This window comes from Myxine glutinosa, chromosome 11 (assembly GCF_964187855.1).
Source record: "Myxine glutinosa chromosome 11, kmMyxGlut1.1, whole genome shotgun sequence".
NCBI lineage: Eukaryota > Metazoa > Chordata > Myxini > Myxiniformes > Myxinidae > Myxine > Myxine glutinosa.
Genome location: NC_136271.1, coordinates 129,728,549 through 129,753,230, shown reverse-complemented (window position 1 = coordinate 129,753,230; position 24,682 = coordinate 129,728,549). Strand labels below are relative to the sequence as shown.

Genomic DNA, 24,682 nt, shown 5'->3' with positions numbered 1-24,682 from the left:
TTGATGGAGGGTCCTCCCGCACGCATTGATGGAGGGTCCTTCCGCACGCATTGATGGAGGGAACTCCCACACACATTGAAGGAGGGTCCTCCCGCACGCATTGAAGGAGGGTCCTCACGCACGCATTGATGGAGGGTCCTCCCGCACGCATTGAAGGAGGGTCCTCCCACACACATTGAAGAAGGGTCCTCCCGCACGCATTGATGGAGGGTCCTCCCACACGCATTGATGGGGAGGGTCCTCCCGCAGGCATTGATGGAGGGTGCTCCCACACGCATTGATGGAGGGTCCTCCCACATGCATTGATGGAGGGCCCTCCCACACGCATTGATGGAGGATCCTCCCACACGCATTGATGGAGGGCCCTCCCACACGCATTGAAGGACGGCGCATGCATTGATGTGTTACCCTGCATGCCAAACACCAGGAGGATGAGAGATCTTAGCTGTGTCGAGATTAGGATCTAGACTAGACACGTCAGAGGTGAGAATGCATACCTTTAGAGGTTAGAGTCTCAGCTATCAGGTGAAATTTGAATTTGGGTTTCATTTGGTTATACGTGATATTGTATTTAAATTCCATGATGGTACATACATACATGTGGAAAAGAAATACATTTCACATTTATAACCTCACCGTGCAGAGATAGTCAGGATATTTTTTACTTATCAATAAGAACGATGACTAACTTTTTCATATGTCCAAGATATTTTAATTTGTTAAATAATTTTATATCTAAAAAATGAAAGCTCTCATTCTGTGATCTCTACTTTTCACATTACATTGATGTTGAGTATCCAACAATGAATTGATAACGCACATGGATAGACGTGATCTGAAAAAGCCTTTGTTGATGTATTTCTACACTTTTTATCATCTCACTTCAGGGTTGGTGCTCTATAGTGGTGTTCGGGAAGGAGAAGGAGTAGATTTCACTTCCCTTGGCCTCGTGGGAGGGCGACCTGAGTTCAGGTGTGTATGTTGTGAACAATGTGTGTTGAACTGCTGTCGAGCTGGAAAAGTAGAAAGAGGCATGCACATTTGTTTGGGTCTACATCGAGTCTTTGTTTTCATTTTAACTTTTGTATTTGTTTATTATTAAGGCTCATAAAAGGATTGTGATGTAATGAAAATAATCATATGGGTTCAAACCCTTTGTTTTCCTTTCTTTGGGACATCCCAGCTCACAACTCTTCCTGGCCATTGATTTAAATACCAAAATGTTGGGATGTGTGTGTCATTGGTAATAATATGCGGGTTTCAGAAGGTGGAACGGAGGGCAATGGAGCCCTCCCAGAGGTCTCAAGGTATCCACCTTCGAGTGTGCGTGTATATATATATATATATATATATATATATATATATATATATATATATATATATATATATATATATACACACACGCACACACACACACACACTCACACTCTGTGAATGCACATATGTGTGTGCGTCCAAGTTGCTGTTGGTGGCTGTGATCTTTATATGTGGGTGGGTTTCAGGAGATGGAACGGAGACCTGCAAACTCTCAAAGTATCCATCTCCGTTGTGTGCGTGTGTGTGTGCGCGTGTGCATGTGCACATGCCAGTTATTTATTTATTATACGAGTGTGCTTTTATACACTTTTGTGTTCTGACAGATTTGATGCTGGGTCAGGCATGGGTGTGCTGCGCCACCCAACCCCAATTGCACTGGGACAGTACCATACTGTAACTATCTTGAGGAACCTCACGCAGGGTAGTCTGCAGGTCAATGGAGAGACACCAGTAACTGGTTCATCACAAGTGAGTTGCTGCGAAGACCCCAACTGTTGAGCATGTTATGGTTTGTAAATTGAGAAGCATAATTTAGCTTCATATTCACTTTTGACATGTTTGCTTCTTAGGGGAAGTTTCAAGGCATGGACATGAGTGAAGAGTTTTATGTTGGTGGTGTTCCAGAATATTCCCGGGTGTCTCAACTTACAGGCCTGCACACTGGATTCCAAGGTGATAACATTGTCGTTGCAAGGTTTGGTGTCCCAATTAAAAAGATTCCAACTGCTCCAAATTGTATCCATTCTCTAATGCCCTCATGGGGGTACTTACTGCAGCAGGGAGAAGGAAATTGTTCAAATGAGGCATTAAGATGGTTATTGAATTGTGCCATGCTCAATCTATGTGTCTTTCTTTCCATATTTCAGGATGTTTATCAACACTGGAATTGCAGGGACAGGAGGTTGACATAATTAGTACTGCGTTAAGCATGGTTGGAGTAGAAAACTGCCCTTCATGCAGTGATCAACCTTGTCAGGTGAGAACATAACCAATTGCATTGTAAACAAAATATCCTTCTCATGTACTGTACTGCATCCTCTTCTATTTCATTCCTGGATCACTTTCAAACCCACACGACATCCGACATCATCTTCATAGTGCTGTCTTTCTTTAAGTGCTTAATCATATTTAGCACCATCCCAATCCTGATGGTAGTCTTCATCTGTCTGCCCTTGGGATTCTCAATAAAACCTGTTTTGTAATGCTTAAGGGATTTTAGTGGTAAATCCCTTCATGAAGCTACCTTACTTCATGTCATCTTCATGTCCCGAACACATACACCCACTACGGGTTCCCCCGTCTCCACTCTCCCCCCTCCCCCCTCCCATCTCCTGCCCCGTCTGTGCTTTCTATACGCTTCATCCCCCTTTCTGCTCACCCGACCCCCACACACCCACACCCTGCCTCATTCCACATCCAGTCGCCACCCCATATCTACGCTTCCCCACTCCCTCCCCACATTCCCACACCCTCCTAACAGCACCTCCTCCCATGTCCCTGACTGTATGGACCTCCAACATATGATGCTTCCTCTCCAATCCGACAGTTCTCTCAATCCAGGTGACCACTGCTAAACCTGAAATTATCAACCAGAATAATTCCTCCCACAGGATGTTCCTGATTCCCCAGCATTATCTCCCTGGTATTGTCTCCTACGGTTCGAGTGGCCTGGACCCCGTTCCCAGGGTGACATTGCAGTTTTCAACATGAAATACATTTCTCACTGTCCTTGAACTGCTTTCACTCCTCCAAACACCCTGGGGTATATTTGGCTGCACTTTCCCCTCCTCAAGCACTTCTGGTGCATCGTCAAGTCTTTCTCTGGAGTATGTTTCCCCTCTATCCTTTACCTCACTTCAAATGGCACCACAACTGACTGTTCATGAAAAGGCCAAATGCCTAAGTTCTGTGTTTGCTTCCACATCTCAAGTACCCAACTCTCACCTAGCAAACCTCTCAATAACCATCTCAACTGAGAAGGTGGATACGTTTCTGGCAATCCTCAACTCTGATTCTGCAATAGGCTCGATGGCATCGGCACATGTGTCCTAAAAAGCTGCTCTTGCTCATCCTCTCTCTGCTCTGTTCACCATATCATTTGTCTTATGTGTACTTAGAAGTCAGCTGGCATCAATGCAATACATAAACCTTAACATGCCAAAATAGATGTTCTTAACGACAGGCATATGAGCTTAATTCCAATGATAATGCGAGTCATGGAATCCATCATTGCAGATGGCCTTAAACCCTTCCTTATCTCAAGCAACCTGATCTCAGACCATCAGTTTGGATTCAGACCCGGCCACTCCACCCTGGACATGCTGCTTCTACTCTCCCAACAATGGATGGATGCCCTCAACCTCAAAGATGAGACCAGGGTCATCTCTTTGGATATATCTCAAGCTTTCGATACAGTCTGTTTTGTCGAGATCGGTGTGGAAGAACTTGACTGTCCTGCACAGAGCCCTGACCTCAACCCCCTTGAACACCTTTGGGATGAATTGGAACGCCTACTGCGAGCCAGGCCTAATCGCCCAACATCAGTGCCCGACCTCACTAATGCTCTTGTGGCTGAATGGAAGCAAATCCCCACAGCAATGTTCTAACATCTAGTGGAAAGCCTCCCCAGAAGAGTGGAGGCTGTTATAGCAGCAAAGGGGGGGGGGGGGGGGGGTGGGGGGGGGGGGACCAACTCCATATTAATGCCCATGATTTTGGAATGAGATGTGTGATGTTCAGGTGTCCACATACTTTTGGTCATGTAGTGTAATTCCAATTGCACCCCCGTATCCCCTCCACACCCCCAAATGAAGCCAAGAAGTGTGAATATATATATATATTTTTAACTTGATGGAATCAAACAAAACTTGCACATGCACAACTTCTGGGTGCCCCCATCAATCCCTTAAAGTTTCAGCTTCCTAGATCAAATCCTCTCGGAGGAGTAGATGATACATACATACATACATACATACATACATACATACATACATACATACATATTACATACATACATACATACATACATACATACATACATACATACATACATACATATTACATACATACATACATACATACATACATACATACATACATACACTTGCTCCATTATATATAGATATGGTGCAGCGTAATGTTAACATGGCTTCTTAATTACAGAACGGTGGGCAGTGTCGTGAAGTTCAAGCTACGGACTATGTGTGCGATTGCCTCCCGGGTTTTACCGGCACCAACTGCGAACTGCCAGAGCAGAGTGCCTGCCACCCTGGTAGCTTACCTCACGTTGTAGCTTAATCTATATTACCTGACGACCACATACTTGTACACACATGCACAAATGCAAATTGATGTTGCTGTATTTTTTTTTTTTTTTTTTTGTATACTGAATCGAGGCTCGTGAAAGAGCTAAGCTGCTGTAGCTTCGTGTATCAACTCTTCCTTCTTACCCAGGTGCCTGCTCGGAGCATGCGACTTGCTACAGCCAAGGAGATCATTTTAGTTGTCGTTGTCACCTGGGAAAATTTGGGGACACTTGTGATCACGGTGTGTACGAATCTTGTGTATATGACACTGTCTTCTCAATCGTGTTTAGGTTTCTCTGTCTGCCTTTACTGCTAACCTAATCCTTTAGCCTTCTCCTCTTCTCTTTCTAACAGCAAATGTTATGCCATTATTTTATTTACATTTTTCCATCCGTAGGTTTGATTCCCTTTAAATATTAATCGCTTTCCTGGATTTCAGGAGAACTCGTGACTCGACCAGCATTCAGCAGCAGGTCTTGGCTAGAGCTTCCACCGATCCACCACATCCAGAAGGAAATGGAGCTGAATCTTGAGTTTCAGGCCAAGACCACACAGCACGGCTTGCTGTTGTATTCCGGAGCTCGTCGTCGCAACAAGGATGACTTTGTGGCTCTCGTTCTAGCAGATGGCTTTGTGGAATTTCGCTATAACCTGGGATCAGGTGTGAACCCTCGTATTTTTATTGCATGAACAATATTTTCTTTACAACTTGCCATGCAAACTACATTGGAGAGATTGTCCTGTTTCACAGACAGTATTTAAAAGAGAGAGAGAGAGAGATGGAGAGATGAATGGAGAGGCAGATGGAGACTGAGACGAAAGGAGAATGAGAGTGAGATGGACAGTTAGAGACTGAGGCTGGTGGTGGAGAGACAGACTGAGATGAGAAGAGAGAGACAGACTGAGATGAGCAGGAAGAGATTGAGATAGTCAGGGAGAAACGGAGATAGATGGGGAGAGACTGAGGCAGATGAGGAGAGACTGAGGCTGGTGGTGGAGAGACAGACTGAGATGAGCAGAGAGAGACAGACTGAGATGAGCAGAGAGAGACAGACTGAGATGAGAAGAGAGAGACAGACTGAGATGAGCAGGAAGAGATTGAGATAGTCAGGGAGAAACGGAGATAGATGGGGAGAGACTGAGGCTGGTGGTGGAGAGACAGACTGAGATGAGTAGAGAGAGACAGACTGAGACGAGTAGAGAGAGACAGACTGAGATGAGCAGGAAGAGAGTGAGATAGTCAGGGAGAAACGGAGATAGATGGGGAGAGACTGAGGCAGATGAGGAGAGACTGAGGCTGGTGGTGGAGAGACAGACTGAGATGAGCAGAGAGAGACAGACTGAGATGAGCAGAGAGAGACAGACTGAGATGAGCAGAGAGAGACAGACTGAGATGAGCAGAGAGAGACAGACTGAGATGAGCAGAGAGAGACAGACTGAGATGAGCAGAGAGAGACAGACTGAGATGAGCAGAGAGAGACAGGCTGAGATGAACAGGAAGAGACTGAGATAGTCAGGAAGAAACGGAGATAGATGGGGAGAGACTGAGGCCAATGAGGAGAGACTGAGGCTGGTGGCGGAGAGACAGACTGAGATGAGTAGAGCGAGACAGACTGAGATGAGCAGGAAGAGACAGATAGTCAGGGAGAAACGGAGATAGACGGGGAGAGACTGAGGCGAATGAGGAGAGACTGAGGCTGGTGGCGGAGAGACTGAGGCTGGTGGCGGAGAGACAGACTGAGATTAGCAGGGAGAAACAGACTGAGATGAGCAGGGAGAGACAGACTGAGACAGGCGGGGAGAGACTGAGACAGAGAGAGGGATGGCGAAATGGGTGGGGTGAGACGGAGACGGAGACGGAGACGGATGAGGACCGGGAAGAGAGGTAGATATAGAGATACACAACATGCATTTTATAGATGCATATATAGAGATATAGATATAGAGATATAGAGATAAGATATAGAGATATAGATAGATATAGATATAGATAGATAGATAGATAGATATAGATATAGATATAGATAGAGATAGATAGATAGATAGGTAGATATAGAGATAGAGAGATGTAAAAGGACCATTTTGCAGGACGTCCAATTTAATTAAATTTCCCATTGGTTTCTATGGAGGTATGAAGCATTGTTTTGTCCATGAATGGTTGTTGAACATACGTGATATCACATTGATGTTTGGAGTCAAATTTCAACTTGCTCTACATCTAAATGTTAAAGCCGGTCCAAATAATCTTTCTCTAGTTTGGAGATATTTTATGAAATTTGTTGCAATATAATATTTAACTCCTGTACAGCATTCTGTGTGCACAATTACAGGGGTAGGTTGAGCATATCAGGAAATTATACTAAATAATTGTTGCAGAATAACGATCCATATTGAAATGAATGCACGCGGTGTGACGATCAGGGCTTGCAGTTTTGCGAAGTGTGGATCTTATACGTCCTGGCGTGTGGCATCGTGTACGTGCTTCTCGAACTGGGCGCATCGGTGCCCTACGCATCGATGATGGCCGCACCGCTACCGGCCAGTCTCCAGGCCGAGCTTTGGGCCTCAATCTTCAAGGGCCACTCTTCCTAGGTGGAGTGGCTTCTCCACAGTCTACCCCTCCTGCCGTCAACTCCTCATACGGCCTGGATGGTTGCATTGGTGAGGTAAGTGCTGCGCAAGATCAAAAAATGAGGATAAGGCAGGGACGTGCCACCAAACCCTTCTTCGTATGATTGTAAATATTCATCTTCCTTCCTCTTTTCAATGTGATGTCAGGTCTTGGTGAATGGCAAAGTGCTGGACATGATGTATAGCTACATTGCGAGCAGTGATGTGATGCAGTGTACTGAGGTTTCTCCATGCGATTGCTCACCCTGTTTCAATGGCGGCTCTTGCCTTGCTCTTGGAGAGTTTGAGTTCCAGTGCGTTTGCCAAGACAATTACTATGGTAAGTTTTACAACTACCAAGTTGAATTGTCGTTGCTCATCAGTTAGAAACACCATATATAACTTCTCATAATCACCTACAATCTCTAGGATAGTAACTATAAGGGAAGTAATTGCCTGTCATTGATACATCTAACCTGGGTTTGATGCTCGGCTGGGTCTAACTCAACTGAATACTACCCTCTGTAGGCAGAGTGGAAGCAGGGGGAACTACGTCTCTGCAACATGGTGTTCGGATGGAGACCTAAATCCAGTTGTCTTCTCTCCCACATTTTATTTTAGTTGACTTTATTACATATCTCGCTGTGTATTGTCTTTTTTTTTTAAACGTAAGCCATATAGTGTGCTTGGTAACAAATTCCCTGCTTGGCGTGAGTTGGATAATGACCAGCATGATCTGCATGAGCTTCGGCCAGATTTCTAGGATGTGGATATATACACAGGGGTGATGGTCTTGGTATTTATCTGTCTCGTGTGATTTCATTTTCCTAATAATAATGATAATAATAATAATCATACTAAAATTCGCCAATTATATGTATACATCTTTGAACCAGACCCAATGGTGTAATGGTTCGTGCGTCCACTCTGTGTCTGGGAGGTCGGTCGCTCGACTCCCGGCCGAGTCATACCAAAGACTTTTAAAATGGTGCGTGCTGCTTCCATGCTTGACACTCAGCATTTAAATGGATAGGGGCACAGACAGTCCCCATAGGTTGGCATCCATGGGGAGACGATTCCTCCTTTGGAAAAAATGCTTTGCTGTGTGCGGTGAAAAAAGCGGCGCCATTGTTGTGACGTCACTGGTACCCAAAGTACTCTGGGAAGTGACAACACTTCCCCCAAGCTCAGCGGCTGTTTGTCTCATCCAACAGCCTTGTGTTGTGTGTGTGGGGGGGGGGGGGGGGGTTGGCGGGGTGGTGAGTGGCGGTGAGGGGTGGGGAGCAGCTCCTCTACGAGCCGTAGATCATGTTGAAATATATATACAAATAAAAAATAAATAAACAAACAACCGAACCTTCTTGAATTGAAAACGGCTCGGTTGATCTTTAAATTAAGCATACCTGCTGGGAGTACCTGTGAGATGGTCATGGGAACAATAAAAATGCCCTCTTGCTCCCTGAAGATGGGGTGATGACCCAGACAAAAGGCAGAGTAATATATGCATGTTAGTTGAGGTTATATTTGAATGTACATATAATAGGGGGAGGGTTAATTGCAATTTTTACGTGTGAAGGGAGAGGGTAGGTGGCGGAACCAAAATTAGCTTCTTGGGGGGGGGGGGGGGGGGGGGGAGGGCAAAGCAGGTATTTACTAGCAATAGTAATAATAAAAGAAATTATTTTTTTGGATACGGAATCGAGGCTCGTGGGAGAGCTAACACATTGAACAAGACAACATGCACAGACACATAAAACAAACAATGAAGGGAGCGGGAGACAAGAGGGAGAGGAAAGCACACCAGCACAACAACAGAAGAGAACAAGGACGTCAGTAGATCTGTTATAAGGGGAGGGCTGGGGAGGAGGGAGGCGTACACAGTATAAAGCAAATGAACACTACTAGGAATTTCACGACGAGGAATTTTGGGAAATAAGTTGTGGATTGAAAGAGGTGAATTTGGGGTGTTTTAACGGGTGTAGAAAAGATCAAGGTTTTGGATAGGGGAAGACAAGAGATGGTGGTGAACAGCTGTTTTAAAGACCTGGAGGGAGGAGAGGGATTGAAGAGAGTGTGGGAGTTTGTTTCAGAGGCAGAAGAAAAGAGGAATGAAAGAGTGAAGGTGAGCAGAGAGTCTTGATTTTGGAAGTTTCAACAGAAGAGGGTTACTGGCAGATCTTGGGCGTCCTGCAGGAATATCTGGGGGACAGAGCACAAACAGAGCTGGGGGAGCAAGGCCAGAGAGGAGTCGGTAGAAGACAGAAAGACCACCAACCTGCCTGCGGTGACAGAGAGAAAGTCCCTCAGAATCAGCTTCATCGCAGGAGATTCCAATGATTCTGAATGCTTTGGTTTCAACCGCGTGAAGCCGAACTAGGTGTGAGGCAGGAGCACCGGCCCAGAGGGGAGAGCAGTTGAGCTATCATTGAGCTCATTGAGCTGCGGATAAAAGCTTTGTATGTGGTGAGGAACTCAGAAGTACCCAGAAAGGACTTCGCATGATGGAGAATGCCCAGTCGGCGACTAGTTTTGGAGGCCAGCTTGGAAATGTGGTTTTCCCAGGAAAGATCATCGCAGATAGTGAGACCCAAAAGCTTGAGTGACAGAACTTCGTCAAGAGGATTGTTCAGAAAGTAGATGGGAGGGTTGTCCAGATGAGCTTTTCGGAGAGACAAAGTGAGAGTATGAGATTTGTCAGGATTGAAAGACATGTTCCACGTGTTTGACCAGTTTGTGATTTTGTCCAGACCTGCAGAGAGTGAAGAGGCTGCTGCCTGCCGATCTGAGGGTTGAGATATGGAGCGGCAGAGAGTGGAGTCATCAGCAAAGAGATAGAGAGGATTTTCCAGAGAGTCGGAGAGATCATTAATGAAGACCAGAAAAAGAACAGGGCCCAGAACACTTCCTTGAGGAACTCCAGCTTGAACAGGAAGGGGATATGTGAGAATTTCATTTAGGGCCACGCATTGACTATGACCGTTGAGGAAGTCCACATGTCTGATTTCCTGTTTGGCATTGAGGACTTCCATCTATTGTTGAGATAGCAGAAGCAGCATGCCCACAGTAGAATGATCTGGTCTGAATCCAAATTGATGATCCGAGATCAAGCCATTGGAGAAGAGGAAAGATTTGATGTCAGAAGCAATGATGGATTCCATGACTTTGCTGATAATTGGGAGCAGGCTGATTGGTCTGTAGTTGCAAGGATCTGTTGTAGCATCTTTTTTGTTTAAAGCGGTAATGTTGGCTGTTTTCCAAGCAGATGGCAGATGGAGGGGTGAGAGTGAAGAGAACAGAAAGAGTGGTAGAGAAGGATTTTAGGACCAGTGGGCTGATGCTGTCTGATCCAGTTGCAGAATCAGAGTCGAGGTTTGACAAAAACGTCTCCACCTTGTCAAGAGAGAAGGACACAGATTCCAGGAGCAGCTGGGTTCGACTGAGTATGGTGGGTACAGAGAGAGATGGGTTCGGGACACAAGATTTAGAGGCAAACACAGAGTTGAGGCATTCGGCTTTTGCACGTGCAGTGTCAGCTGTGTAGCTATTTGAGGTAATGGAGGGGATGGAGGGGGAACAAACACCAGAGACAGATTTTACCAGACGCCACCAGGATTTGGAGGAGGCAGACAGGTTTGAAAGTTCAGTCTTGAGAGTCGAGAGATATTGTTTCATGGCTCTCCTGAGGGTAGACACACACTTGTTCTGAGCATGGTGGAAGGAACTGAGATTGCCTTCAGTTGGATTAACCTTCCATGAGGTGAAGTCAAGTTGTTTCATGGCACCTGCCTCACCACAAGCTTCAGTGTACCATGGACAGGAGGAAGGGTAGGACAACTGAAGATGAGATGGGATAAATCTGTGCATGAAAGAGAGCAGTTTACTTTGGAAGAATTCCAAAGATGAGTTGATGTCAGAGACAGTAGAGATGGGAGACCAGTCCAGATGATTGATGGCTGCTTGAAGACCGTGCCAGTCGGCCTGAGTGAAATGCCAGACTCGTCAACGCTGAGGAGGCTCTCTGAGAATGGCCAGAGAGATATCCACTTTAACAAGCGCATGATCAGAAGAACCGATTGGAGCAGAAGAAGAACAGCAGACATTTGCAGGGAAGTTTGTCATACCAAGTCCAGAAGAGAAGATGCTCCGTTGACTGAGATCCGGGTCGGGAAATTGACAGATTGTGTCAATCCCAGTGAGTCGCAGAAGTCCTTTGCTGAGGTGCCATGGCTGGTGAGAGAGGAACCCTCACCCAGCCAGCTGGCATGATGACAGTTGAAGTCACCACATATGAGGAAGAGAGAGTTGGGATGAGTGGATAGAAGTTAGCCCATGTTGTCAGACAGGGAGATGTAAATGGAGTCATCGCTGTTTGGAGGACGGTACAAAACACATGTGAAAAAAAGGTTGGAGCGGAGGGGAAGCCAGAGCCAGAGATACTCCTGGGGGTTGGGTGGATAGAGGGCAGTGCAGGGAGAGTGAGGAAGAGAGTTTTTGATAAAGATAGCAACCCCACCACCAGGACGAGGCTCAGGTCTATCACACCGGAGGAGGGTGTAACCAGGAAGAGAAATTAAGGATTCAGAGACATCTTGAAGGAGGAAAGTTTCTGTTAAGGAGATTACGTCTAGTTTGTCAGAAGCAACCTGTATGGAGAGATCAATCAGATTTGTGCGAAGGCCCCAGATGTTTGAGGTCCATTCCGTTAAGGAAGAGGATGGGGGAGCATCGGTTACAGGACAGGGGGAGGGAGGAGTAGGGTAAGATGAGGGTTGAGAGGGGGAGGTAGGGAGCGCTGTTGATTGTGGGTTGGAGATTGCAGAAGTGTTGGGAGAAAGGGAAGGATGATGATGAGGACAAAAGGTTTGATGGTGATGGGATGAGGCACAGTGAGGTGTTGTTTGAGGTGGGGGCTGAGCAAAGTAGCAGGTTGAAGGAGGTGGAGGTATGAGATGGAAGGGAGAGGAAGTGGGGAGGAGGAAGCTTTGAGGAGGAGGGGCAAGGAGGGTGAATTGGAAAAAGATGGTAATGGGGGAGATTTTAAGGGGAGGGGTGAGGGGGGAGATTTGAGGGGGAGGGGGAAGGGGGACATTAGAAGGGGAGGGGCAAGGGGGGAGATTAGAAGGGGAAGGGCGAGGGGGGAGGATTGAAAGGGAGGGGTGAGGGTGGAGGTTTGGAGGGGAGGGGTGAGGGGGGGTTTAGGAGGGGAGGGGTGAGGGGGGAGTTTTGAAAGTGGACGATTGATGACAAACAAACATGTATTAGAAACTTGGTTTATTGTGATTTATAAGTCAGAGATCCATTTGAAAACAATAGAGGAGGGGTGGAATGAAGCTGGGTTTAGAGAATCTAGAAAGGAAGAACTGTAAGAGATAGAATTTTCTTTTGAAATGGAATGAATTGAAGAGGAAATTGAAAAAACCCTTTTAAATAGGAAGAAAAACAGCATGTTGTAATAAACCACTGAATAAAACACTGCAGGGGAAAGTTTAAACATATTTGAATAATATTTAAACAAAACCGTGAAAAAACAATCTGGGAAAAATCCCTGAAGAGAGGGCATGGATCTGAGAAAGAAGGAGAAAGGGTTGAATGAGTATGGAGGAAACTAGAATTGGAAAGGTGAGTATCGGCTGGAGATGGAAGGAAGAGGTGGAAGAAAAGGAGATAAAGGGGGCAGGGTGAGACAACAGCACACGTGGGCTGTGTATTTTTTTGTAAAATTGTATTTATTTATTTTTGTATCCAAAACGTGAGACAAAGGGTAAATTGTTTGGGGAGATAGGGGGAGAAAAGAAAATCAAAGAAACATCAATACAGCGAAGGAAAGAACTTATATTCACAAAACACCGACGGGGGGAGGGAAGCCTCAAGGTACCAGGCCGCGCACATGGTGCGAACAGAAAACGACTAATTACACACAAGTTTGCATGAATTACAAACCAAGATGACTAATAACTCGATACACACAGTAACACATACACAATAAAATAACGAGTGGAAATTTGACAAGGACACGAATGGGAAAGTACTTAAACTTTGATGACGTGGAGAGCTCGAAGGACGCTTCTTCGCCAGAGGAACCGGAAGCGGAGGAACCGGAAGCGGAAGCATGTGAAGAATATTAAGTGTTTCTTTGCGTTATGTTTAACACACGTACCATTATTCCTACCCCTGACTGCAGGAGAACATTGTGAGTTGGGACATGACTCCTGTCAGCGACAAGCACCATGCCAACATGGTGGTACTTGTGTGGGGACTGGCTGTTTCTGTCCTCTCGGTTACCAAGGAGAAGAATGTGAAGAGGGTGAGGTTACATTCTCCAACATTATAGTTTATTGGCCTCTAGAGTTGCATTATTCAGCAATCCGAAGACTTGTGTTCTGTTGAACCATGGGCCATCCACATATTTAAGTTTTTTATGTTGGATGGGAAAAGTATGCAACTTCAAGATAGGAAAAAGTTCGTAAAAACGGTGATGACACAGAATTTAGAATTGCAACTTTCATTTTCCTTTACATATACAGTACGTAAGTAATATGTATAGTTTTTAATGGGAGTACAGTGAAGAGAGGTTTTGAGGCATGACACAGGAACCAGATTATTCTTGTGAGCTGAACTTGTAAGGAGCAACGTAACCACCCCACACCAACTCACAAATAACCAGCCCACACCAACTCACAATAATCACACAATTGTAACCACCTCATAACAACTCACAAGTAACCACCCCAACATAACCACCCCAACATAACCACCCCAACATAAACACCCCATACTAACTCACAAATAACCACCCCACACCAACTCACAAATAACCACCCCACAATAACCATCCCATACTAACTCACAAATAATCACGCAATTGTAACCACCTCACAACAACTCACAAGTAACCACCCCATCATAACCACCCCATACTAACTCACAAATAACCACCCCACACAAACTCACAAGTAACCACCCCAAAATAAGCATCCCTTACTAACTCACAAATAACGACCCCAACATAAGCATCCCATACTAACTCACAAATAACCACCCCACAATAACCACCCCATACTAACTCACAAATAATCACGCAATTGTAACCACCTCACAACAACTCACAAGTAACCACCCCATCATAACCACCCCATACTAACTCACAAATAACCACCCCACACCAACTCACAAGTAACCACCCCAACATAAGCATCCCTTACTCACTCACAAATAACGACCCCAACATAAGCATCCCATACTAACTCACAAATAACCACTCCAACATAAGCATCCCATACCAACTCACAAATAACCACCCCAACATAAGCATCCCATACTAACTCACAAATAACCACTCCAACATAAGCATCCCATACTAACTCACAAATAACCACCCCAACATAAGCATCCCATACTAACTCACAAATAACCACCCCAACATAAGCATCCAAAACTAACTCACAAATAACCACCCCAACATAAGCATCCCAAACTAACTCACAAATAACCACCCCAACATAAGAATCCCATAGTAACTCACAAATAACCACCCCAACATAAGCATCCCATACTAACTCACAAATAACCACCCCAACATAAGCATCCCTTACTAACTCACAAATAACCACCCCAACATAAGCATCCCATACGAACTCACAAATAACCACCCCAACATAAGCATCCCATACTAACTCACAAATAACCACCCCAACATAAGCATCCCATACTAACTCACAAATAACCACCCCAACATAAACATCCCATACTAACTCACAAATAACCACCCCAACATAAGCATCCCATACTAACTCACAAATAACCACCCCAACATAAGCATCCCATACTAACTCACAAATAACCACCCCAACATAAGCATCCCATACAAACTCACAAATAACCACCCCAACATAAGCATCCCATACTAACTCACAAATAACCACCCCAACATAAGCATCCCATACTAACTCACAAATAACCACCCCAACATACGCATCCCATACTAACTCACAAATAGCCACCCCAACATAAGCATCCCATACTAACTCACAAATAACCACCCCAACATAAGCATCCCATACTAACTCACAAATAACCACCCCAACATAAGCATCCCATACTAACTCACAAATAACCACCCCAACATAAGCATCCCATACGAACTCACAAATAACCACCCCAACATAACCACCCCATACTAACTCACAAGTAACCACCTCAACATAAGCATCCCATACGAACTCACAAATAACCACCCCAACATAAGCATCCCAAACTAACTCACAAATAACTACCCCAACATAAGCATCCCATACGAACTCACAAATAACCACCCCAACATAACCACCCCATACTAACTCACAAGTAACCACCTCAACATAAGCATCCCATACGAACTCACAAATAACCACCCCAACATAAGCATCCCATACTAACTCACAAATAACCACCCCAACATAAGCATCCCATACTAACTCACAAATAACCATTCCAACATAAGCATCCCATACTAACTCACAAATAACCACCCCAACATAAGCATCCCATACTAACTCACAAGTAACCACCTCAACATAAGCATCCCATACGAACTCACAAATAACCACCCCAACATAAGCATCCCATACTAACTCACAAGTAACCACCCCAACATAAGCATCCCATACTAACTCACAAATAACCACCCCAACATAAGCATCCCTTACTAACTCACAAATAACCACCCCAACATAAGCATCCCATACTAACTCACAAATAACCACCCCAACATAAGCATCCCATACTAACTCACAAATAACCACCCCAACATAAGCATCCCTTACTAACTCACAAATAACCACCCCAACATAAGCATCCCATACTAACTCACAAATAACCACCCCAACATAAGCATCCCTTACTAACTCACAAATAACCACCCCAACATAAGCATCCCATACTAACTCACAAATAACCACCCCAACATAAGCATCCCTTACTAACTCACAAATAACCACCCCAACATAAGCATCCCTTACTAACTCACAAATAACCACCCCAACATAAGCATCCCATACTAACTCACAAATAAGCACCCCAACATAAGCATCCCTTACTAACTCACAAATAACCACCCCAACATAAGCATCCCATACTAACTCACAAATAACCACCCCAACATAAGCATCCCATACTAACTCACAAATAACCACCCCAACATAAGCATCCCTTACTAACTCACAAATAACCACCCCAACATAAGCATCCCTTACTAACTCACAAATAGCCACCTCAACATAAGCATCCCATACTAACTCACAAATAACCACCCCAACATGAGCATCCCATACTAACTCACAAATAACCACCCCAACATAAGCATCCCATACTAACTCACAAATAACCACCCCAACATAAGCATCCCATACTAACTCACAAATAACCACCCCATACCAACTCACATGTAACCACCCCAACATAAGCATCCCATACGAACTCACAAATAACCACCCCAACATAAGCATCCCATACTAACTCACAAATAACCACCCCAACATAAGCATCCCATACTAACTCACAAATAACCACCCCATACCAACTCACATGTAACCACCCCAACATAAGCATCCCATACTAACTCACAAATAACCACCCCAACATAAGCATCCCATACTAACTCACAAATAACCACCCCAACATAAGCATCCCATACAAACTCACAAATAACCACCCCAACATAAGCATCCCATACGAACTCACAAATAACCACCCCAACATAAGCATCCCATACTAACTCACAAATAACCACCCCAACATAAGCATCCCATACTAACTCACAAATAACCACCCCAACATAAGCATCCCATACTAACTCACAAATAACCACCCCAACATAAGCATCCCATACTAACTCACAAATAACCACCCCAACATGAGCATCCCATACTAACTCACAAATAACCACCCCAACATAAGCATCCCATACTAACTCACAAATAACCACCTCAACATAAGCATCCCATACTAACTCACAAATAACCACCCCAACATGAGCATCCCATACTAACTCACAAATAACCACCCCAACATAAGCATCCCATACTAACTCACAAATAACCACCCCAACATAAGCATCCCATACTAACTCACAAATAACCACCCCATACCAACTCACATGTAACCACCCCAACATAAGCATCCCATACGAACTCACAAATAACCACCCCAACATAAGCATCCCATACTAACTCACAAATAACCACCCCAACATAAGCATCCCATACTAACTCACAAATAACCACCCCATACCAACTCACATGTAACCACCCCAACATAAGCATCCCATACTAACTCACAAATAACCACCCCAACATAAGCATCCCATACTAACTCACAAATAACCACCCCAACATAAGCATCCCATACAAACTCACAAATAACCACCCCAACATAAGCATCCCATACGAACTCACAAATAACCACCCCAACATAAGCATCCCATACTAACTCACAAATAACCACCCCAACATAAGCATCCCATACTAACTCACAAATAACCACCCCAACATAAGCATCCCATACTAACTCACAAATAACCACCCCAACATAAGCATCCCTTACTAACTCACAAATAACCACCCCAACATAAGCATCCCATACTAACTCACAAATAACCACCCCAACATAAGCATCCCATACTAACTCACAAATAACCACCCCAACATAAGCATCCCTTACTAACTCACAAATAACCACCCCAACATAAGCATCCCATACTAACTCACAAATAACCACCCCAACATAAGCATCCCTTACTAACTCACAAATAACCACCCCAACATAAGCATCCCATACTAACTCACAAATAACCACCCCAACATAAGCATCCCTTACTAACTCACAAATAACCACCCCAACATAAGCATCCCTTACTAACTCACAAATAACCACCCCAACATAAGCATCCCATACTAACTCACAAATAAGCACCCCAACATAAGCATCCCTTACTAACTCACAAATAACCACCCCAACATAAGCATCCCATACTAACTCACAAATAACCACCCCAACATAAGCATCCCATACTAACTCACAAATAACCACCCCAACATAAGCATCCCTTACTAACTCACAAATAACCACCCCAACATAAGCATCCCTTACTAACTCACAAATAGCCACCTCAACATAAGCATCCCATACTAACTCACAAATAACCACCCCAACATGAGCATCCCATACTAACTCACAAATAACCACCCCAACATAAGCATCCCATACTAACTCACAAATAACCACCCCAACATAAGCATCCCATACTAACTCACAAATAACCACCCCATACCAACTCACATGTAACCACCCCAACATAAGCATCCCATACGAACTCACAAATAACCACCCCAACATAAGCATCCCATACTAACTCACAAATAACCACCCCAACATAAGCATCCCATACTAACTCACAAATAACCACCCCATACCAACTCACATGTAACCACCCCAACATAAGCATCCCATACTAACTCACAAATAACCACCCCAACATAAGCATCCCATACTAACTCACAAATAACCACCCCAACATAAGCATCCCATACAAACTCACAAATAACCACCCCAACATAAGCATCCCATACGAACTCACAAATAACCACCCCAACATAAGCATCCCATACTAACTCACAAATAACCACCCCAACATAAGCATCCCATACTAACTCACAAATAACCACCCCAACATAAGCATCCCATACTAACTCACAAATAACCACCCCAACATAAGCATCCCATACTAACTCACAAATAACCACCCCAACATGAGCATCCCATACTAACTCACAAATAACCACCCCAACATAAGCATCCCATACTAACTCACAAATAACCACCTCAACATAAGCATCCCATACTAACTCACAAATAACCACCCCAACATGAGCATCCCATACTAACTCACAAATAACCACCCCAACATAAGCATCCCATACTAACTCACAAATAACCACCCCAACATAAGCATCCCATACTAACTCACAAATAACCACCCCATACCAACTCACATGTAACCACCCCAACATAAGCATCCCATACGAACTCACAAATAACCACCCCAACATAAGCATCCCATACTAACTCACAAATAACCACCCCAACATAAGCATCCCATACTAACTCACAAATAACCACCCCATACCAACTCACATGTAACCACCCCAACATAAGCATCCCATACTAACTCACAAATAACCACCCCAACATAAGCATCCCATACTAACTCACAAATAACCACCCCAACATAAGCATCCCATACAAACTCACAAATAACCACCCCAACATAAGCATCCCATACGAACTCACAAATAACCACCCCAACATAAGCATCCCATACTAACTCACAAATAACCACCCCAACATAAGCATCCCATACTAACTCACAAATAACCACCCCAACATAAGCATCCCATACTAACTCACAAATAACCACCCCAACATAAGCATCCCATACTAACTCACAAATAACCACCCCAACATGAGCATCCCATACTAACTCACAAATAACCACCCCAACATAAGCATCCCATACTAACTCACAAATAACCACCCCAACATAAGCATCCCATACTAACTCACAAATAACTACTCCACACCAACTCACAAGTAACCACCCCAACATAAGCATCCCATACTAACTCACAAATAACCACCCCAACATAAGCATCCCATACTAACTCACAAATAACCACCCCAACATAAGCATCCCATACTAACTCACAAATAACCACCCCAACATAAGCATCCCATACTAACTCACAAATAACCACCCCAACATAAGCATCCCTTACTAACTCACAAATAACCACCCCAACATAAGCATCCCATACTAACTCACAAATAACCACCCCAACATAAGCATCCCATACTAACTCACAAATAACCACCCCAACATAAGCATCCCATACTAACTCACAAATAACCACTCCACACCAACTCACATGTAACCACCCCAGCATAACCACTCCACACCAACTCACAAATAACCACCCCAGCATAACCACCCCACAACAACTCACAAATAATCACACATTGTAACCACCTCACAACAACTCACAAGTAACCACCCCAACATAACCACCCTATATTAACTCACAAATAACCACCCCACCATAACCACCCAATACTAACTCACAAATAAACCACCCCACCATAACCACCCAATAGTAACTCACAAATAACCACCCCACAATAACCAGTCCATACTAACTCACAAATAATCACGCAATTATAACCACCTCACAACTCACAAGTAACCACCCCCACTTAACTACCCCATACTAACTCACAAATAATCAACCCAACATAAGCATCCCATACTAACTCACAAGTAACCACACAATTGTAACCACCTCACAACAACTCACAAGTAACCACCCACACTTAACTACCCCATACTAACTCACAAATAATCAACCCAACATAAGCATCCCATACTAACTCACAAATAACCACCCCACCGTAACCACGCAATACTAACTCAATAATAACCACCCCACAAATAACCACCTCACAACAACTCACAAGTAACCACCCCCACTTAACTACCCCATACTAACTCACAAATAATCAACCCAACATAAGCATCCCATACTAACTCACAAGTAACCACACAATTGTAACCACCTCACAACAACTCACAAGTAACCACCCCCACTTAACTACCCCATACTAACTCACAAATAATTAACCCAACATAAGCATCCCATACTAACTCACAAGTAACCACACAATTGTAACCATCTCACAACAACTCACAATTAACCACCCAACGTAACCACCCCAAACGCCACTAAACTTACAAATAACCACAACACAATGAACACTTCACACCAACTCACAAGTATTCCACTCCACCATAACCACGCCTTGAACATTTTGTTTCCTGCCTTTATATTTGATTGGAATCTTTGAAATGCACCCATCCCCAAACCCTCACAGCTGTACATTTGCGCCACGCTGCGAGCTTCACGGGCGATGGGTACATGAAACTACATGCACGCTTCCTACATCAGAGGTTTGTCTTATTGGCATTGCCCACAAATATTTTACTCCAAACACTGTGAAGCTGAACTGTGATTCCACCACAGATAAGTCCAATCATATGAAGTGGAACACGGTCGAGCACTATTCAATTGACTGTTACTTATCATATTAAAACGAGTATCTGAAGATGCTATTTATCTTAACAAGGAAGGGTAGAACTTTTTTTTTTTTTCTTTTTTTTTTGTATATTGAATCGAGGCTCGTGAAAGAGCTAACATTTACTTCCCAAACAAATCAACCAGACAAACAAAATATATAAAAAGAGGGAGCGGAAAACAAGATGGGGAGAGAAGGGGAAGCACACAAACACAACATTTGAGAGCAGGGAGATGTGTGGAAGGGAGAGGGCTTGGGACCTTGTAGGACCCAGTAAGGGCTCTGGATTTACCATGAAACTTACATCATTGTTAAATCATTACTACAGTATATATGCACTGTATGTATATACACTACCGGTCAAAAGTTTTAGAACACCTCAATTTTTCCAGCTTTTACTGAAATTTATGCAGTTTCATGTCCAGTGAATAAACTGAAATGTTACAAAGGTAAGCAGTAAACTGCTCGAGGTTAAAAAAATGTTTAGGTTAGCAAAAATGGGGAAATAATGTAAATTTCACAGTTACATTGTAAAAAAAAAGGCCTTCTTCATGGAACAAGTGATGGGTTAACAACTTACAGCTGTTCTGCAGCAATGTAAGTAAATTAAGCCTTGAAAGTTTATGCAAACAATTCCTACAGGTGTCCCAACCTCTGCTGATTACTTGATTACAAACCCCCTGTCTGTATAAAAGCAGTATTGGAACAGACTGTTATTACACCCTTTGAAGCATTATTTGGACAATATTGCACTGCAGGAAGTAGTATATTGGAAACTGGAGGAAACTCTGACAGGAAGAGGTCTGGCAGAACCAAAGCCACAACAGAATCAGAAGACAAGTTTCTAAGAGTCAACAGCTTGCGTGATAGGCGGCTCACAGGACAACAGCTTCAAGTACAGCTTAACACTGGTCGAAGTAAGCAAGTCTCAGTTTCAACTGTGAAGACAAGACTTCGAGCTGCAGGTTTGACAGGTCGAGTGGCAGTAATAAAGCCATTGCTAAGATGGCAAAATAAGAAAAAGAGGCTTGCCTGGGCCATGAAGCACCGCCAGTGGACTATTGAAGACTGGAAGAAGGTCTTCTGGACCGATGAATCAAAATTTGAAATCTTAGGTTCATCACGCAGGCTTTTTGTATGCCGTTGAGTAGGCGAAAGGATGGTTCCTCAGTGTGTGACATCAACTGTCAAACATGGAGGAGGAAGCGTGATGGTCTGGGGCTCTTTTGCTGGATCCAGATTCAGCGACTTGCACAGAGTGACTGGCACCCTGAACCAAAAGGGCTACCCCAGCATTTTGCAGCGCCATGCAATACCCTCTGGTATATGCCTAGTTGGTCAGGGGTTCATCCTACAGCAAGATAATGACCCTAAACACACCTCCAGGCTATGTAAAAACTACCTTCGAGGAAAAGAACAAGACGGTAGGCTTTAAATCATGGAATGGCCAGCACAGTCTCCAGGCTTAAACCCCATCGAGCTGGTTTGGGATGAACTGGACAGAAGGGTGAAAGCAAAGCAACCTACAAGTGCAACACATTTGTGGGAACTTCTGCAACAGTGTTGGGAAGAACTTCCTGAACAATATTTGATTTCCATTGTAGAAAGAATGCCACGAGTGTGTTTGGCGGTTATATCTGCAAAAGGTGGCTACTTTGCTGAGTCAAAAATTTAAATTAAATTTTGTTAAACAAAATGATTCTATGATTTCTTTTTTATCTCCAATTGTTTATTTGTTCTATGCTTAATTTTGGAGTACATTGAGACATTAAACTGCATAAATTTCAATAAAAACTGGAAAAATTGAGGTGTTCTAAAACTTTTGACCTGTAGTGTAAATATGTATATTGTCGTGCGATTGCCCTTGGTGAAGACCGGGAAATCACGGATGGAAACGAGCTTAATGAGGCGACGATCAATGGCGGATTTCCTGTACACACTTGGGAGAAGAAGGAAAGAAGAAGAAGAAGCGGCGAGATTTACCTCACGGTCCGTGCGCGCCAGCGTCTTCAACCTGAAAAGTGATTAAACTCACATGAACACGGGATTTAGAATATACAAAAGAACAAGGCTTTATTGCCACGGATGCCGATAACAAGAACGCGCCGGTAAATAAATGTCCTAAATCTGGACGTCCCCACACCTCACTTCAAATACAATCACAGGGAAAGGATAAATAAAGAAACCGTTGTGTGCGCGTTTGTGCTGGCTTATCTGTCTGGATGTCAGCGTCCGTCAGGAATTGTCCGGGATGGTCAGCTCCAGGCGCAGTCGTCTGACCGCGCTCCAGTTGGCGCCAAGCAGGCCTCCCCATGCCCCCGTTCACCAGGCCTCTCGTGCCAAGGGAGCGAGCATGTAATGGTCTCCTGGCTTTGGCACGGTCACAGTGCGCTGCAGCTCGTATGCTCGCCATTCACACGTGAACGCCGGCAAAGAGAATCGTCGGCGCTCCAACGTCTTTCCACCGTCTTTCGAACTCCTCATTCCTCCACCAAAGTCCGGATGCAAGAGAAGGTCCAGTGCCAAGGGACAGTCCAAAACAAGAGGGCAAAGGGAAGAGAGAAAATGCCGGTGAGCGAGAGGTTTTACTGGCCGCCTCGTGACGTCAGCTCTCTTCCCCTCCAACCAGCCCGTCGCCCTTTGACCTCTCGAATGTTCCAATCGCGTCTGTCCCCTCTCATTGGCCAAGCGCTTTTGCCCTTCATGTCATGCCATCCGTCGGTGGCCAATCAGTGTGTCGATCCTTCCACCAATCACGGGGAAGCTTTCCGCCCCTCCCCTGACCAATCACATGTCCTTCCCTACTCTGCCAATCGGTGACCTGCTCTTTGCTCGCCCTTCCCTCCTGTCAATCAAGAGTCCTTCTGGGCGTGGCTATTGCGTGCTTGGTCGATGTGTGTTTGCCATGGCACCATAGGGCATGGTTGCTTCCTGTTGGTTCTTCCGGTCAGTCATTGTGAGAGGGGAGTATTTATTAAGGTGGTGCGCTAATGGGGCTAACTAATGTATAAGAGTGCGTTTGGGGATAACTATGGGGCTAACTAATGTATAAGGGCTAACTAATGTATAATATAACTATTTATCATGCCCCATTCCTCGTAATGGGGATGAAGATACACCTTAATCCGAACAGACCGCCTAAACAGAACTTAATACAGGTGAGGTTTCTGATCACGACAGCCGAAGAACGATACCTATGCAGATCTACCTGGATCTATATATGCCCTACCCAACCGACATAACAATATATATATATATGTATATATATATATATATATATATATATATAT

The 24,682-nt window shown here is 44.3% G+C and overlaps 1 protein-coding gene across 2 annotated transcripts in view; it reads left to right on the top strand.

Annotated features, from left to right (window-relative positions):
- Positions 1-24,682, top strand: part of HSPG2 (heparan sulfate proteoglycan 2) — a 411,257-nt gene that overhangs the window by 377,295 nt on the left and 9,280 nt on the right. For both annotated transcript variants that reach the window (XM_068131082.2, XM_078787133.1), the window contains 11 exons: positions 888-972; positions 1,641-1,785; positions 1,887-1,989; positions 2,184-2,293; positions 4,480-4,588; positions 4,771-4,863; positions 5,062-5,283; positions 7,044-7,288; positions 7,401-7,572; positions 13,414-13,536; positions 21,192-21,267. In XM_068131082.2, the coding sequence (XP_067987183.2) occupies positions 888-972; positions 1,641-1,785; positions 1,887-1,989; positions 2,184-2,293; positions 4,480-4,588; positions 4,771-4,863; positions 5,062-5,283; positions 7,044-7,288; positions 7,401-7,572; positions 13,414-13,536; positions 21,192-21,267 (1,483 nt within the window). The remainder of the gene's footprint in view (positions 1-887; positions 973-1,640; positions 1,786-1,886; positions 1,990-2,183; positions 2,294-4,479; positions 4,589-4,770; positions 4,864-5,061; positions 5,284-7,043; positions 7,289-7,400; positions 7,573-13,413; positions 13,537-21,191; positions 21,268-24,682) is intronic.